The following is an 18,054-nucleotide window of genomic DNA, read 5'->3' on the forward strand; positions in this document are numbered from 1 at the left end:
CTTCATGTTGCAGGGAAACCTTTAAGGCCGCTGCAACTGTTGTGTCCAGGGCTGAATTTTATCAAATATACAAAAAATCAGAGACACATTGCCTTATTAAGCAAACAAGTATCCTGAGGTCAAACTCGAGAGAGGTCAAAGGAGAGGTTAAATGGTGGGTAAAGAAAAGAAAAAAACGTCCTGGGGGAAAGTAAGGAAGTACAGGCAGGGAAGTAAGGTGAGGAGCCAGGAATTGGTAACATTTTGCTTTAAAATCTTGAAGCTATTGTATCGAGATCAACACATTAACCTTATTCATGTAACTTGAATCTATTGCACCAAGATCAGCAGGATTATCGCCGCATTTGAGTTCTACTGGCACTTTTAGTTCAACACTTTGCGCCATACTCATGCTTGTTCGTATTAAAAAAGACAGGTATTCTATTGAGTACATGAAAATCACAACCGAGATTATTTTGGATAACGGCTCGTCATCGCTCCACATTAATACTGTTCATTAACATAAAGCAAAGCGTTTTGAGTTCACTCATGTACCCCGATTAATAACTTATCTATGGGTATTACTACCCCTTCTTTTGTCTTCTTCAGCCCCCAGAATCTCTCAATAATCTCGATTGTGTAGAATCCGGTGATGCCCAACACGAGGAACACAAGGAGGATGGTGACTTTGGTGGTGATGCAGAGGGCGGTGCTGCAAGCGTAGGCAATGATGAACCCAATCGACTCCCACAAGCGGTAGTTACTGAAGGCTGCTTCTGATTCTCCAGGGAAGATTACACCGTAGAGGGCTAGAAGGAAAGAGAAATTAATGCAAAATTACCTGCTTAAACCTCCATATAAAAATAATTAAAGAAATCGTTGAATGAATTCTTAATTTATAAATAAATGGGTATAATCCATGTGGTTGAGAGCATTATCTTAATCGAAATACTTTCGTTACTTGAACTTTGACGTTGATTTAAGGCTTAGAGACCGAAAGGGAATAAAATTCACAGTAAGTTAAGTATTTCTCGTTAATGGGGAATAGTTTTGCGAGTACATCCTTTACGGGCCTTGAAGAAAATACTTCCTAGACCAAGAAGCTAAATATCTGGAAGCTAAGAAATTCTAATGAACTCGCAGCTTTCTCACCATTAATCTGCGTCTGCCACACAGCATCAGACACGCCCCACAGCCCGGAGATGATGAAGAAAACAGGAAGGTCGTCAGGCGTGGGCATCCAGTAGATGAGAGTAATGATGATGCTGAGGTTGATAATGAAGCCCATGGTGAAGATGGGCACCCGACCCACGATTCTTACGAGAGGACTGAAGCTGGCGGAACAGACAGCATCGCACACACCGTAGCAGATCATGATGTATCCCACCATGTGTACCCCGAGACCACATGACACGTATGCCTGCAACGGCAAGAGAAAGATACATGACATTATGCTATACTGTAAACCACGGTAAGGGTGGGAACTGAACTCGCTGCTAGGGAGTCGTAAAACTTCAGACCGGAGCGTTAGCCACTGGGCCAGCTGGCTACAATAAGATTCATCCAACTAGGTATATTTATACACCGTTGAAAGGTTAGCATTAGCGCCACTGTGACCATAAATACAAGTTTTTACAGACGAATCTTCCTTCAGCGTGGCCGTGATTAACTCGAGCACGGTACGGGTGAAAATTAATTTCGCAGTGATTTCAGTTCCCACCCCTACCGTGGTTTGTTTACAATCGTGTCATTACAATTTCTTGTGTGCGATACTGTGTTAGGTGCTGATTAAAAATGGTAATCGAAAATCAGAGGAGTTTCAGGGTACTGCAGTGGAAACAATGATGGGTATGAGGACTAAATATTCAGGTCTGTGTGGAGCTTTATTAAGTCATGGCATGAGAAAGCTCTTCCCTAACAAACCTTGTTCTGCATATGTTTTCATACGTTAATCAGTCGGTATAATGACTTGGGAACCCTAGGGAAATGTGCAGTACTCTCTGTGTGTGTGTGTGTGTGTGTGTGACCTAATTGTACGTACCTAATTTTGATTACAAGGGTCGATTCATAGCTCCTGGCCCGGCTTCTTCACTAGTCGTGTGTGTGTGTGCTCACCTATATGTCGTTACAGGGATCGTTTCATAGTTCCTGACCCCGCCTCTTTGGCAGTCGCTACTAGGTCCACTTTCTCTTCGTTCCAAGAGCCTGATCGTACCTCTTATTAAAGCTATGTATGGATCCTGCCTATACTACTTCGCTCTCCAGATTGTTCTACTCATGTACAACTCTAAGGCTAAAGAAATACTTTCGGATGAGTTCCCTTGACCTCATCTCACAGGACATACCCCGTAGCTCCGGAACTAGTCTTGTTGCAATTTTTTTTATGTTCCTCTAATTTCTTGACGTGATTGACCAGGTGTGGGCTCCATAGTGGTGCTGCATACTCCAGTATGATTCTGACTCCTTATTTAGATGCCGAAACGCTGTGTTCGTGTGTGTGTGTGTGTGTGTGTGTGTGTGTGTGTGTGTGTGTGTGTGTGTGTGTGTGTGTGTGTGTGTGTGTGTGTGTGTGTGTGTGTGTGTGTGTGTGTGTGTGTGCGTGTGTGTCTTACATACACTAGTACAGAGGCCGTATACTCACAGCGGTGTAGTCAGCCCCAAGGAAGGCTTGCTCGACGCCCGACCAGATGGTGAGGGGAATGATGAGCAGCTGGTAGGGGTGACGCATGTGGTTGAAGGTGGCAACCAGTAATTGAACTCCCGTCTTGTCAGCTGTTGCGTCGTACGTTTCATTCCCCACGAATCTGCACCAGAGAAGGTCATGTAACCACATGGATCAAGTCACATCCACATGGTGAGTTCTGGATATTTTGGATGACGGAACGAGATCCGTCATGCAATATATATATAAAACAACATAAATATAGCATTAGAACTGGACAAGATTCCAATGCTCTATTTATTCATGTGAGAGATTTTAACCATCCAATTGATTTTCAAAGAGTTGAGAAAGTTGTATGAAGCAAGTCCATGGTCGACAGGAATATAATTGAATCTTGTTTCATAAAAAGCAGTTTTGACAATAATGTGAATATTTCCTTTGGTTTATATAAATTAGATCCATTTATAATTAATAGAATTTGGGAAGAATTTAATAATACATTGGACAAATAATAAATTTTAAAATTCTTAATTCTTGGGTTGAATAGTTTGTGGGTTGCATGAAGGACCTGTCTAGTTTGGCCAGCAGGTCTGCTTCAGTGTTCTCTTTCTTATGAGTCGCGCGTCAGGTGTTGCTTTGTTGTGGGATGTGATAGTGAGGTGTGGTCTAGACCCTTTATATGCCTTCCTTTGATGCATTACTTTTATTGTTCCTTGATAATGTGAGTAGTCACGAAAGCACTTGGAATTTCTCTATTCTTTCACAGTGATTGTTTTGCATATATATATATATATATATATATATATATATATATATATATATATATATATATATATATATATATATATATATATATATATATATATATATATATATATATATATATACCTACAAGTAATCAGATCCGATTAAATCTCATTCTCACAGGCGCTATATGATCCATAAGATTTTTATGCTCACCCAGAAAAAACTAAGGATGTAAATGATGAGCTGCTGACAATAATCAAGAGAAGACACAAGCTCCACAAGCAGCTTTCACTACTAATAAAAGCAGATTTCTCTTGACCAAAAGAAATATTTCTGAATTATTAGTTACTCCCCTCACTTCCAATGATCAATCTCCCATGTTCTATTACATTACTCATTATTTACCTTTTGAATTATTTGCATCTTGAATTATCAACAACTTTTATTATGTATTTCTTGAATTAATAACATACTGAATTACCTTGAACAACAAATTTGCTACATTTGTAAATGAAATATTTTTAAGTTATTTTTTAGCATGTTGATGCTGAATCTGAAGTCAGAATTAACCCATCAAGTAAGATAATGGCAACATATGTGGCTCTATGTTACACATATGAATTTGAATACGCCCTGTGAGGGAAGCCTCGCACCTGTTTACTTACAGGCATAAATGTGAATCCTGCTCATCATATCTGCTGGTCAGGAAGAGTGAAAGAACATCAGTTGTTCACTTGGTGTCCCAGTATTCACACATATTTGCAAGTGGTTATTATTCATTGTGTACATCGGTGTTCATTTTGCTTAAATTGCATTTCTCTGTCGCATGCAGATATCGATATTTACATTCGATATTATTCTTTGTTTTGAATTATAGCTGCATTTTGGATTAGCAATCTCATAAAATAACCGGCCTTTAAATTATTTGACACGAAATATTTAACCTTTGAATTAAGTGAATCTTGAATTATCTGCCTTTTAAATTAAGAAGCTTTCAAACTAGGCCTTTTAAATTATCTAAATTTTTAATTATTCACTACTTGACTTAATTATATGTGTTGCAATCTATCTGTTGAGAAATATACATCAGTTGAACTATCGTCAACCTCCCGAGCCTTTTACCTGCTGAGGGGATCAACGAAGATGACGACGATGACTGAAGAGAGGAGGGAGAAAACGAGGTAGATGGAAGCCATAGTATAGATCTGCCACCTGGGAATATCATCGTCAGTACTGCTACTGCTGTTAGTGCTGTTGCTGTCTGAGGTGTCCCACGGGCAGAAGTTGAAGCCGCACTTCTCCAGCTCCTCCGGTGTTTTGTATGTGTCGACGACGCCCACAGACAGCACTGTGGCAGAGAAGGGGACGAAAATTATGCGTGAGGCATTGGGGAGTGCGTTAGGGATCAATTAAGAAGCACTTATGTACATTAGGGATCAATCAAGTAGCACTCAAGCACATTAGGTGTAAATCCAATAGCTTTTGAGTGCGTTAGGGGTTTATCAAGTACCACTTAAGTATGTTAGAGTTCAGTCGAGAGGTATTCAGTTGCAATAGAGGTCAGTCACGTAGCATTCAATTGCGTTAGAGGTCAAGCAAATTTTTAGTCAGGTGCTTCATGGGTCACTCAAGCCAAGTAACTTAAGTTTTGCAGGAACCAATCAAGTAGCACTAAAGTGTGCGTGCAGGTGGCGCTCGTGTTCTTCACGAATCAATCATCACTAAAATATGTTTGTGAATCATACAAATGTCTCTCACATGTTCAGGGCCCATGCTAATAAATTTTTCAATTATGTCAGAGTTTAGGCTTGTGACTCTCTGGGGTAACGAACGATAATTTACTGTGTCTTCAAGGGACTATTAATTTTCAGGAATAAACTTGTCTCCTCGAGGAAAAGAAATGTTATTAAACTAATTCACCTTAAGGGATGTGGTTGAAGCACCTCCCCAACACCTGCGTCAACTCACCTGAGGAGGAAATAAGGTTGCCCCACACCTGTGTCGACTGGAAGAAGAGGAAGAAGATGCCGAAGAAACGGGTAATGATGACCTCCTTGTCATCCCCGACTAACTCAGCGTACCTCGCTCCAACCTGGCCACGGGATGGCAAGTCAATGTGACTATGTAACTTAAGACCACAAATGATGGTATAACGACACTTATAGCACATAAAATTTTATTTATTTAAGGTTATAACCCTCAGTAGGAGATACTGAATAAATTAAAAGGTTTTCTTTGGTATAAGAGTCTATATACCACCAAGAGTTTGCGTCAGATGTTCAAGTAAATCTTGATACAGATTCTAACTTAAACTAAATACTTTCTTTTAGAAAGAAAAGAGAGTCACAGGAAACGGGAAAGATTTTTTTTTATGCTCTTTTTCCAAAAAATAGATCTACGCTCTCCTTTCTTGGATCATATCTAATTACTTTACATTCCCTAAGCGCTGTAAGAAACCAGACAGGTTTGGATCTTCCCCATGAATAAGAGAGTAATATATATTTAGCAACATTTATATAAGCTAGGCACATGATCGGAACAGTCATCGCCCAGATGGTAATTTTATGGACTTCCAGCTCTGTGATGGGTAGATCTCTTGATCCAAGGCGCTGTATGATCCACTACATGTTAAAACATAACAACACACACACACACACACACACACACACACACACACACACACACACACACACACACACACACACACACACACACACACACACACAGGTCTCACCTTAGTGAGATAAGTACACTTGGCGGACCACATGGGCGCTGCCCCCAGCCCCAGAATGATGGCCGTGGGTACCAACGTGTAGATCTGCGGGTAGAACTGCGCTGCGATGTAGGTGGAGTAGCAGAGCATACAGATGGCCATCGTGTACTTGACTTTGAGCGTCTTGATTAACCACGAAGGCAGAAAGCAACAAGAGAGTACCAGGGCTCCGTAGAGCGTCGACAACGCTGCTGTCCCATCTACTCTATGGGTAACAGCAATTACAATCGTGTTAATTATAATTAAATTACGGTATTGCAGTTAACGCCACTTTACCCCCCTATTAAATGATTACTTAAGGTGTCGCCGTTAACGTCACTTTCCCCTCTTACTGTATATGTAGGAATACTATATTCTTATACAGTATTTGGTCATGGGGCTGTAATTCAATGATTTTATTAATGTATTATTTCTGTTACTAGAGAAGAAAACGCACATTAATAATAATAATAATAATAATAATAATAATAATTTAACCATTAAGAGTTTAAGAACTCTTCATATTAAAACACTTATGAGAAAATAAATCTTGTTAGGTCAGGGTCACAGCAGTAGGTCAGACCTGCTGAAGGCAAGTCTAACCTACTGGTGTCTGCGCGTTGTTCAGTCTGTATCATTAGGAACTTACCTAAAGTTCACATTTAATAAATAACTCACATTTAAAGGAGGAAACATGACGGTGTTTCGATCCTCTTCAACCATTGTCTAGTTACAAATGAACATAAAAAGACAGAGAAAACTATTGCCACTGCTTCTGCTACTGCAACTATTACTACTACTACTACTACTACTACTATTATTATTAGTAGTAATATGAGTAGTTCTGTTATGCTACAACTACTGCTGCTACTACTACTACTACTACCACTATTATTACTTCTAAAGCTACTACTACTATTATTTCTACTATTCCTTTCTCACCTCCAACCCTCTCACTCTTCCCCGATCTGCTGTCTGATCTCTGCCTTCTCACGCTCACTTGTAATCTGACACTGCTCCAGGACGGACCGAAACATCCTCATAGATATGTTCTTTCTAATGTGATTCATCTGTGAGTTGTTCCAGATACTCATCGCTATTGTTGTGCCACTGATAAGCTTTATTCTCGTCTGAGAGATTACAGGGTCGAGTACCCAGAGGACATTAAAATGTTGTAGCGTACCACATACTGTAGCCACCGTATAGTGACTTTTAATGGAAAACTGAAGGTAAGTTATATAATGGTACCTATGGCCATGTGTGAAGTACTCAACTGTTGATGAAAGACTGAAGGTAGGTTATGGAATGGTACTTGTGGCCATGTGTGATATAAATAACAGTGTGACTTTGTAAATGGTCCAAGTCGGACCGAAACGTCGTCGTAAGCTTCTCTCTTTTATGTGCGGGTTATTTGTGTATGTGTGATATACTCGCTTGATGGAGGACTGGAGGATGATTATGGAATGGTACCTGTGGCCATGTGTGATACACTTGCTGACAGAGGACTAAAGGTAAGTTATGGAATATTACCTGAGGACTGAAGGTAGATTATGGAATGATACCTGTAGCCATGTGTGGTACACTCACTTGTTGATGGAGGACTGGAGGTTGGCCATGGAGTTGTAACTGGTGAAGAGGAAGGTGAAAGCGACAGAGATGATGATGATATTCTTCGTGATAGCAAGTCTCTCCTTCTTCTCCTCCGGCGTGAGCACCTTCGCTCCCAAGACCGACTTAGCCGCCCCAAAGGCATTGGAGGCGCTCTCTTGAGACTCTGACGAAAGAATAAACAAACGATCGTTTTTATATTCGTCTGCGCAGAGTAGACACTGTTTGTGACTGTCTTTTCCAAATAATCCATTAAAAAAAATACGCAGATTAGTAATTAGTGGACGGAGGATCAAGCTTTCACCCTCTTTGCGCTGAATGACCCACACGAGTTTAGCGCATCATCATCATCATTATAATAATAATAATAATAATAATAATAATAATAATAATAATAATAATAATATAGCTAGACACAAGAAAATCCCAGTGTAGTGGCAGGACTTCTTGAATCATTCAGAAAACAAGGAGAAACTCTCCAAATTTCTTTCAAGCAGCAAAACTGCAAGCATAGACTTTTCGCCAGGAAAAAAAAGGAGGTTGCCATCACCTCTGGCCAATAAGTCGTCGCCCAAGAATGAAATCAGAGACTGACCCCCCATGCAGTTACGAGAAAGCAGACACCAGATTTCGGATTCACCCTCAAGTTGGACTGAAGTTTGTCTTGACAACCTGCCTGATTCGGACAACTGATGCCAACGTATTTGTGATCTCAGCAGGAAAGTTTTCTCGTCTGCTAACGGTGCGTACATGAAAATAATTTCGCTCATGAGCTAAGAGAAAAACAAGCCCAGGCCTCACTCGTTTTCTACAGCTTCACAGACTACGATAGTGCATCTTCCCCTTTTTACGAAAGGGTAAGAAGTCCTCACGGGAAGCGTAAAAGCCCGACCCTCGAATCACAGAGCCTCTTTACAACAGGGCATTCAATCCTCACTGTGAGCTAGACGTGGACATTGACATCTTCAAACTCCTTGAACGTTACAGAGTTACTATATACGAAAAGATTAACAAATATGCCAACGAGTCACTGACAGAGATGTTCTCCCAAAACTAGTAAATTAATTGACAACATCCAACCTATGTCAGAGGCAATGTTTGAGCACTTAAAAGCGAGCTGTCCACCAGGCTGGAATATGGACTGTGAGTAATGTGACCCAGCAAAAAACTCCATTTCCTAAGGAACGAGGTTAACTCCGAACAAGGTCAGCAAATCTTGGCTCCATATGTTGAGCCAACTCCCTGTAGCATCAGAAGCATATAATGAACTGGTATAGTGTGGCTGCGAGGGCACGAAAGACTGACGTGAGAGATGTATGTGAAAAAATCTTCGGTTGAAGTGCACACAATTTGACCTTTGTTTGAGTCTCAAATAGACACATCGGAGAACGATCTACATGCACAAGTAAGACGTGCAATCACATTACACTAATCACTAATGAAACCTAATACACAATTACATTGATTTTGTCGTCATGACTGTCTTATGCTATTTAATTTATATAATTAGTATGAACAGTAGCTACATGTGTCTTGCACACGGTATTTGTTGGGTGTTTAAAACGTATCGACTATACGAGGGTTAAGCCGGCAGGTATCCTGTTCACTACCAAACGAGAATATTTTAATCCTTAGAATTTCTTTGGTCTGAGAGTGGTCGGGAAGTGGGATGATCTTGGTGAGGACTTGATGGAAGCACAGTATTAGGAACTGATACGAAATGACCTCACGAAACTAAGAGTAAGTGAATCTGAAGAGTGAAAAGTTAAGACTCAGAGCCAAGATCTGAGAATGGACCCCTAAAACCACAAATATGTGAGTACAGAACGATGTGCTAATGAGACGAGAAATAATAGGATCATTCGTGAGTAACTGAGACGTCAGGCTTGAAACCGACACTCGACTCTTGTAGCTGAAACCAGGTGAATACAAACTGATCATGCAGGAGGTATCTTCAAGGTGAACTAGGCGAGATTCTTGATATCATTGAGGGAAAGGCAGTGGAGACTGTATCATAACAGGTTAGGATAACCTGTTATTAGAGAAGATAACGCCTCTCTGGCCTTCTTAAGGATAGGCAGACTACACAACTTCTCGCTATCAAACCTTCCAAGGGAAAAGTTATCTCATCGATGGTGACTGGCTCTTAGTCCAAAGAATTTGAGCTTTCCGTCACTAGGAGTAACCTTGTAAAGTAAAAGGACACAAGTGCAACTAATGTGACATTTATTGTGGCAACGTTTCGCTCTCCAGGAGCTTTATCAAGCCGTAATGGCTTGATAAAGCTCCTGGAGAGCGAAACGTTGCCACAATAAATGTCACATTAGTTGCACTTGTGTCCTTTTACTTTACATATTGTCGGTAATTCTACCAACTTTATTACAGGAGTAACCTTGAATGCCCCTTGTTCTCCAGGCGCTGTATCATCTGCACGTGTGTACCGCTACCCAATAAAATACAACAAAAAAAACAATAAGACAATAAGAATAACAAAACAGGAACTACAGCTTGAAAAGAAACAATATTATGTCTTCAAAGAGGTGAGAAAGTTACAGAAAGAAGAAATAAATAAAAGTACCAAATACAGCAAATGTTAAGAAATATGTAAACACTCGGGGAGTACACACTGAGACACATACACTTCTTGGTGTATATTTCTACTTAAGTTTTCTCACACTGGAAATCATAATGTCAGGTTTTAAAGTGAATTCGTGTTGGGATTCCTACCACTTTTTTTTCAGTCATAGGGATGGTTAAATTAAGGATGAAAGGAATAAGGTAGGAAAGAGCAATGAAGAAATCTGTAGGCAGACAGGATGACAGAGGTAAGAAAATTGAAACAGTCTTTAAATGTGTTTTTAATTACAGTGTCGAGAGTGGTACAGTAATTCCGTCTGATTAAGTTGGGTTTATAGTATTTCTTTTGTTCAGATTATTAGTTCATTTATGTAAGGGATATATAGCGCCTGTGGAATGCAAGGAAAAGAGGGCAGTTTCAGTGCCTTGGATTAAGAGCCCTTCACTAGCATCATGGCACCGTTTTAACCTACTCTAAGTTAAAAAAAAAGGAATGAAACATAGAATAACTGACGTTGAGCTAAACGTCGTCTATTTAACATTTTAAAATAGGTTTTAAGAAACGACGTGATTATAATCAGTGTCTGTCACAGCCTATGAGGCCAGCTTGGGAGACGCCTGATAAACTTCTCCGCCAAAAAGAAGTTGATAAGCAGAACGACGTAGCTGATTGTTCACTCCTGTCGTACCTAATGACCAGTATAGTGCTTCTCATACACTTAGTCATGAAACACTATAATACGCCATTACTAGAGAATACCTGAAAGTAAATAACCAAGGATATGTATCTATCCCTCAGGATTATAAAACTGTCAGTTGTCGCTCATTTTATACATACGACATACAAAATACTGCGGGGAATAGATAAGGTGGACAGAAACAGGATGTTCCAGAGAGGGGACACAGAAACAAGAGATCACAGTTGGAAGCTGAAAACTCAGATGAGTCAAAGGGATGTTAGGAAGTATTTATTCAGCCATAGAGTCGTCAGGAAGTGGAATAGCCTAGCAAGTGATGTAGTGGAGGCAGGAATCATACATAGCTTTAAGACGAGGTAGCGATCGGTGAAGAGGCGGGGCCAGGAGCTGAGTCTCGACCCTGCGGCCACAATTAGGTGAGTACAGTTAGATGAGTACACACACACACACACACACACACACACACACACACACACACACACACACACACACACACACACACACACACACACACACACACACACACATACACACACTCACAAGAGCAGGCAGAAAAGGTTAAGGGTGACAGCTCTACAGGTAAGGTACGGAATTTTGTTTTGTGCGTCAGTGCATTCATATGACGCAACATTTTTCCTACATCACCTAGAAGATTAAATATCACTATCATAAACACATTATTTTACGCAGTGTGTCAACGTTACTTTTGTCGTAATATTTTTCCTCCGGAGAAACTTAATGTCTTTTATAATGAGATAAAATATTATTATAATATTAATTGTGTCGTTTATGCTGACGTAAAAACTTATAAGATTAACTGTTTCGTTCATTCTGAGGTGAAAAGTTATTATAATATTAGCTATGTCGTTTATACTGAGGTGAAAAGTTGTTATATTAGCTAACTTAATGCATAGTTCTGCAAAGCTGAGGGACTGATTACCTCATCTTCTATCTTTGTATATCATCTCGGTATCGAACTGAAAAATGCACTGATTTAGGAGAGGTCTTCGGAGAAAGATACCCGGGTGTTGAACATATGTGTAATGTCATCTTGTCCGTGCTGTGTACCACTGTTGTAATGTTAGATGAATCCATTTCACTGTCTTCGTCATCTGTTTATCAGCTCGTCGCTCCTTCTACCTGCTACTGTGTTTGTCAGTCAACGTGTCAGTAAATGATGGTTTGAAAATCAGTTTAGGTAAATGATGGATGGAATCTTTGTCAGGTTAGTGGGTGATATTCGTGAATGTCATCGCTCTTTGGGAAAAGAATGGAATTCGTTAGTTATCTTTCACGTTTAGTAAAATTTTCTTTAACGTACTGACGTGTAACAGTTCTCCGAGGATGAGTTTTCTTCATACCTCGACCTTTGAACGTCAGTTTCCCTCTGTCCTGTGCCTGTGAGGTGGCTTGATGTTGGTGAAGGGCTCTTGATCCAAGGAATTGAAAATAGCCCTCCTCTTCTTCGGAATCAAACCTGATTGCCTCCCATTCTCTTGAGTGTCGTAAGTTTATTAAGGTACAGGAACACATAAGTACAATTATCATACGTTAGGCAACGTATGAAAGTCAGACAAAGTGACCACGAGAGTTTTAGAACTTGCTAATAAATATAATATTATACTAATATACGGAATAACGTTCCTCTAAGCTCTTACGATCCTCAAAGAACCTTCCTCACAACCCACCTACTACTGGGTCCTCCCCAGCGTGTGGGTCCCCACACCAAGTGGGTCACCTTTCCCCTAGCACGGTGACAGCAACACTCCCTCCACTCTGACGTGGGTCGCTACTCCATCAAGAACTTTCCTGTCATGAGTTTTTACAAAACAAGCCTTCGGATTTTTCCCAAGTCCTTTCCGTTTACTGAGAATTATGTGGACGTCATGTAAACTGTGCGGACGTCATATGAATTATGTGGACGTGGTGTGGATGGTGTGGACGTCGTGTGAATAATGTGGACGTCGTATGAATTATGTGGACGTCGTGTGAACGGTGTGGACGTCATGTGAATTATATGAGCATCGTGTAAATAGTGAGGGGTGTCCTGTGAATTGTGTGGAGTGTAATAACCCACAAAATCATCACTACCACCACCATCATTACAACCATCACTACCACCACCACCACTCAACCCACACCATTGCCACCACATGTTAATAAGTATTTATTCAGCCTTAGATTTGTCAGAAAGTGGAGCATTTTAGTAAGTTACGTGGTAGAGGTGTGATCCATACATAACTTTAAGAGAAGGTACGACAAAGCTCTTGAAGCCCGGAGAGAATGAACGAAGTAGCAACCAAGAAGCGGAGTGCGACTCAACACCTGCAAGCACATATAGAGGAGTACATATAGGTGAGAACTTATCAGTACACCCGTGTATCCGCATCCCGGAAGAAATGTACGTATGTATTGGGAAGTTCAGTTCAGCCAGAATGACATATCTTGAGTCAGAAAATAAATACACCGGTCCTGAATAATAAAACAAATTCTCCAAAGCTGGAAGAATTGAACTGCATCCCATAACTTAATGACATTAATTAGAGAAAAACATTACCACCACTACCACTAAAACCACCACCTGCATCATAACCAGCACTACCACTATCATCATCACCACCACCACCACAACCACCACCGGCATCATAACTAGCACCACCACTACCACTATCACCACCACCACCTGCATCATAACTATTACCACCACCTGCATCATAACCAGCACCACCACTACCACTATCACCACCACCTGCATCATAACCAGAACCACCACTACCACCTACCCTGAATAGGGAACGCTCCCAGCAAAATCTTTCCTACTTGAGGAATTTACTTGTGGCTCACCACCAAGGTCTGAGCAAGAACCGACGACCGTAAGACCTGGATGACCTCGGGATAAAAGGTGAGTGAGAGACATATCAGAGGAGTGGTAGTCAACCTCTTAGTGTGACCTGGGAGTGGTAGCCAGCGTGTTAGTGTGACCTGAGAGTGGGTAGCCATCTGTTAGTGTGACCTGGGAGTGGTAGCCAGCGTGTTAGTGTGACCTGGGAGTGGTAGCCAGCGTGTTAGTGTGACCTGAGAGTGGGTAGCCATCTGTTAGTGTGACCTGGGAGTGGGTAGCCTACCCATTATAACAGCTACACGAACCTTCATCTAGGTAGACTATGCCAGATTTGAAAATTAGAAACTCGTGAAGAAAAGCAGTCTCAAACTGTTAAATGGAAACCATCACAGTCTGGTACATTAAACTGACAAAGTCATTCTTGCACAACCCAAAAAAAGCACTCAAATCTTTGCCGAAGTTGTCTGGCACTCAATTGTTGAAAGTTTAGAGTCGTCCACACAGCATAGTCTCAGTTTATCACAAGTAAAAGTTAGAGAATGAAAAAATACAACAACTATAGGCATCCCCCTTTTTGGAATATGTTAGACAAGTAATAGAAACTATAGAAAGCAGTAAATATGACGGAAACAAGAAGGACAACACCATGAACCAGGATATCACAAATTGGGAGGAAAACATCATAAACTAGAAAGGGTTTCGTAAATTAGAAGGACAATATCATAAACAATATCTGCAGGCCTTGTAATGTCAAGTTCCACTCTTATTTTCGCAACATCATTATTTTGTCTATTTAGTGAGATGTACTTCCCCAGCTTGTACTAATGTTTGTGTCCTTCAGCTAGTAAACAAATGAGGTACACCGAGAGAGAGGGAGAGAGAGAGAGAGAGAGAGAGAGAGAGAGAGAGAGAGAGAGAGAGAGAGAGAGAGAGAGAGAGAGAGAGAGAGAGAGAGAGAGAGAGAGAGAGAGAGAGAGAGAGAGAGAGACAGGTAGAAAGAGCACGAGGGAAGACTATGAGAAACAACACACACACACACACACACACACACACACACACACACACACACACACACACACACACACACACACACACACACACACACACACACACACACACACACACACACACACACACACACACACACATGCACACACAGAGACACACACTCACACATACACACACACACACACACACACACACACACATGGAACCTACCTTTCAGTTCTATGGGCTCATCTTTCCTGTCGAAGGCCAGGTTGTCGAAGCCGTTCATTTTGTTGTCGTTGACCATGGTGTGAAGACGCACTCTAAGTATACAGAGAAAAACAACACATTACCACTCATTATCCAGCTCATTTTTCTAACTCAACAACTAATAGTTATTTCAAATGTACAATTAATTTGTAATTAGCAAAAAAATGGCATTATTATCTTATTTAAAATTCAGAGTGGATGACAAATTCGTCTAAACTCTTTTACAATTCTCAAGGTGATACTTTAACTAGTCCTACTAATTTATAATTAGGGTTTTATGTCAATAATACATTGACATTGTCTCTAGATATTTCAACTGGATATGTTAGTTAGTTACCATTTTGTCCTAGGCACATGTCGATTAGACACTAGGCCTGTTAAATAACAAAAAGGCACAATACCGTGACTGGAACGATACTCAAATAACCCGCCTGTTGTATATATGTGTGTGTGTGTGTGTGTGTGTGTGTGTGTGTGTGTGTGTGTGTGTGTGTGTGTGTGTGTGTGTGTGTGTGTGTGTGTGTGTGTGTGTGTCGTGTAGATGCACATGGATACTTAACCTGTATTACTGTGCACCCACCCCTTGAACCACTAACATTCTCACCTGTTCTATCAACATTATGACTACCACCATTATAAGTATCACCACCACTCCCATGAGCATCACCACCAGCATCACCCCCACCATTCCCTACCTCCTCCATCTTCGCTACTTCCATAAATATTCCCACTATCACCACCTTCATCTACACCACGTCCAACATTATCCCCTTTATTAGAACCAGTTCCATTACCATCAATGTTCCGTATGCCAGAATCAACGCACCACTACCATCAACATAAACATCAGCATCAACACTACCGCCACCACTATCAACACTGTTCTGAGATAAATATCCCCTTAATAAACATTACAACCATCACTATCAACATAACTATAACCACCATCATCATCAACACTACGACCACTACTATCATCAACCTAACCATTAATACCACACCACCATCGGGATAATCATCACCAACTCTACCAACTCAGCCACCACCTCAGCCTCGACTGAGACTCCACCATCTGACCTTCATCTTCACTTGTTTTTCCTCTACTACCCACTACCGGAACATTCCTTTATCCTGTTCTCTCCCACTCCCAAGCTTCCACCCGTCTTAACAGTCAATAAAAATCAGACAGATTGCGGATTAGGGCATTTTGTTGGTTGACTGTCAATGGATTGACAGAGACTCTTCCAGCCCTGGCATCAGAAGGAGGAAAACTGAATGTTGACTGAAACGATGCAAAGGTGAGCATGAGACGGTAGACAGCCCAGGTGGGCATGACACGGGAGGCAGCCCTTTTGGGCATGACACGGGAGGCAGCCCTTTTGGGCATGACACGGGAGACAGCCCAGGTGGGCATGACACGGGAGACAGCCCAGGTGGGCATGACAAGGAAGACAAAGCCCCGTTTGGCGTCAGTGAAGACGCTCGTCCACGGGAGACTTTCGTGATTCTTAGTGGGAATTCATAACGTTCCTGGTGGACGTTGTCTTAATGCATACCATAAACAGCTATTGTGTCTTATTCATACTTATCGGTATAAAATACCACTGGTATACAGACAATACAGTTGAAATATGATAGTATATTACACAGGAATCAAGTTATGACCAGACACAGGCTGGAGAACCGGCTTTTAATGAGAGAACGCTTCGATCTAACGAAAAGCCTTATCAACCTTTACCATGAATTAGATCCCTGTACAAATTACTTCTGCACCTCTTTCATTCCTGTTGATGGTCACATGAAAATAAACACGGCCATATCTCAGGGGGAATGGTATAGGAACCTCCACCGTCGCAGATTTGTATAATGTGTCGTGGTACACTGCTTAGCGTTACGATGAAAGTTTGGTGTCTTCAGCGTTGTTGGGGAACCACACTCACACGTCGTGTCTGGCCTTGGCGTTCCCAAGAGCAAAATATTTTTTTTTTACTTTCCAGTCTGTTTAATGTGTGAGTACCTATTCTTTGTTATACGAGCAGAACAATGTTTGAGTGTGTGTGTGTGTGTACGTACGCTTGCGTTCGTGCTTGCGCTATCGGGCAATACTTCTCACATACGGCTTATGTATCTCGTTGTTCCAGTTAGCTACTCCCTCTCACACTTCCTATTTCACACAACTCACTGAAGACTACACTGTAACTGGAGCTGCGCGCGTCGCCTCACCTGCATTTGTAAACTCCAGTAGATGCCGGCGGTCGCTAGACATGGTGATATTCTACGTCGTTCCCACTGAAGTGTCACTGTTGGAGAGTACAACACCCTTCCTGGAATGACAAAACGTTGTAGTGATATAACGTGTTTCCTGCCTCCTCAGGCCTCTGTTTATTGTTCATTCGTTGTAACGTATGCCGTTACAAGAGAGGAAAGTGAAAGGTCAAAAAATGATATAAGAAGTATCAAATAGAAACGGAAATGACAGTACAAGGGAAGGATATCGTGAAGTCACTAGACAGTGAAACCTTACAGTTATCACTTGATCAGATAACAGTGACACAAGATATAACTCAAGGAGCAACAATATCGGGTTTTACTTTTAAATCGTCGATTGGAAAAGTATTTTTTCAACCTTCACTCGACTTTTCTTCTCTTTCTTGACTCGCTTTATAATTCATGTTATAAGCTTATCACTTGATTAAATATAAGAAATTTATCATCGTTGGAATACAGTGGTTTGTTAGCATCGTTGAGGGGAGTATTAGAGGTAGCTCTGAAGATACGTAGGTTGGTCAGGTCCGTGAGTGGGAATAATGGGGTGTGAGATGGACCTGACCACGTGAATGTTTACAGTGGTAATATATATTCACATTATAATGCTAATAATACAATGTGTGAGTTTTTATTTTTTTTAAGATATTTCGTCCACCAGTACTCT

General features: G+C 41.0%; 1 protein-coding gene across 3 annotated transcripts; it reads right to left on the bottom strand.

The window, feature by feature from the left end:
• On the bottom strand, positions 1 to 17,334 carry LOC128695912 (UNC93-like protein). Of its 3 annotated transcripts, none has more exons than XM_053786864.2 (9): positions 17,196 to 17,325; positions 15,084 to 15,175; positions 7,728 to 7,914; positions 6,123 to 6,366; positions 5,357 to 5,480; positions 4,511 to 4,736; positions 2,621 to 2,783; positions 1,132 to 1,399; positions 1 to 788 (listed from the first exon to the last, which is right to left on the bottom strand). In XM_053786864.2, exons 2-9 carry the CDS (start codon positions 15,157 to 15,159, stop codon positions 523 to 525), a joined length of 1,554 nt encoding a protein of 517 aa, XP_053642839.2. In that variant the 5' UTR covers positions 15,160 to 15,175; positions 17,196 to 17,325; the 3' UTR covers positions 1 to 522. The 3 variants fall into 3 exon arrangements, with proteins under 3 accessions (XP_053642839.2, XP_053642840.2, XP_053642841.2); XM_053786865.2 differs by having other exon boundaries at positions 385 to 788; positions 17,240 to 17,334; XM_053786866.2 differs by lacking the exon at positions 17,196 to 17,325 and adding an exon at positions 15,460 to 15,495 and having other exon boundaries at positions 385 to 788.
• Positions 17,335 to 18,054: the final 720 nt, after the last annotated feature.

This window comes from Cherax quadricarinatus, chromosome 41 (genome assembly GCF_038502225.1).
Source record: "Cherax quadricarinatus isolate ZL_2023a chromosome 41, ASM3850222v1, whole genome shotgun sequence".
Classification (NCBI taxonomy): domain Eukaryota; kingdom Metazoa; phylum Arthropoda; class Malacostraca; order Decapoda; family Parastacidae; genus Cherax; species Cherax quadricarinatus.

Excerpts from the sequence above, each read along its gene's own strand:
- LOC128695912 (XM_053786864.2), bottom strand. The coding sequence starts at position 15,159 with ATGGTCAACGACAACAAAATGAACGGCTTCGACAACCTGGCCTTCGAC. Across the intron at positions 5,481-6,122 it reads AGTGTACTTATCTCACTAAG|GTTGGAGCGAGGTACGCTGA; the intron begins GTGAGACCTGTG and ends TCCCGTGGCCAG. Across the intron at positions 4,737-5,356 it reads CAACCTTATTTCCTCCTCAG|TGCTGTCTGTGGGCGTCGTC; the intron begins GTGAGTTGACGC and ends TCTCTGCCACAG.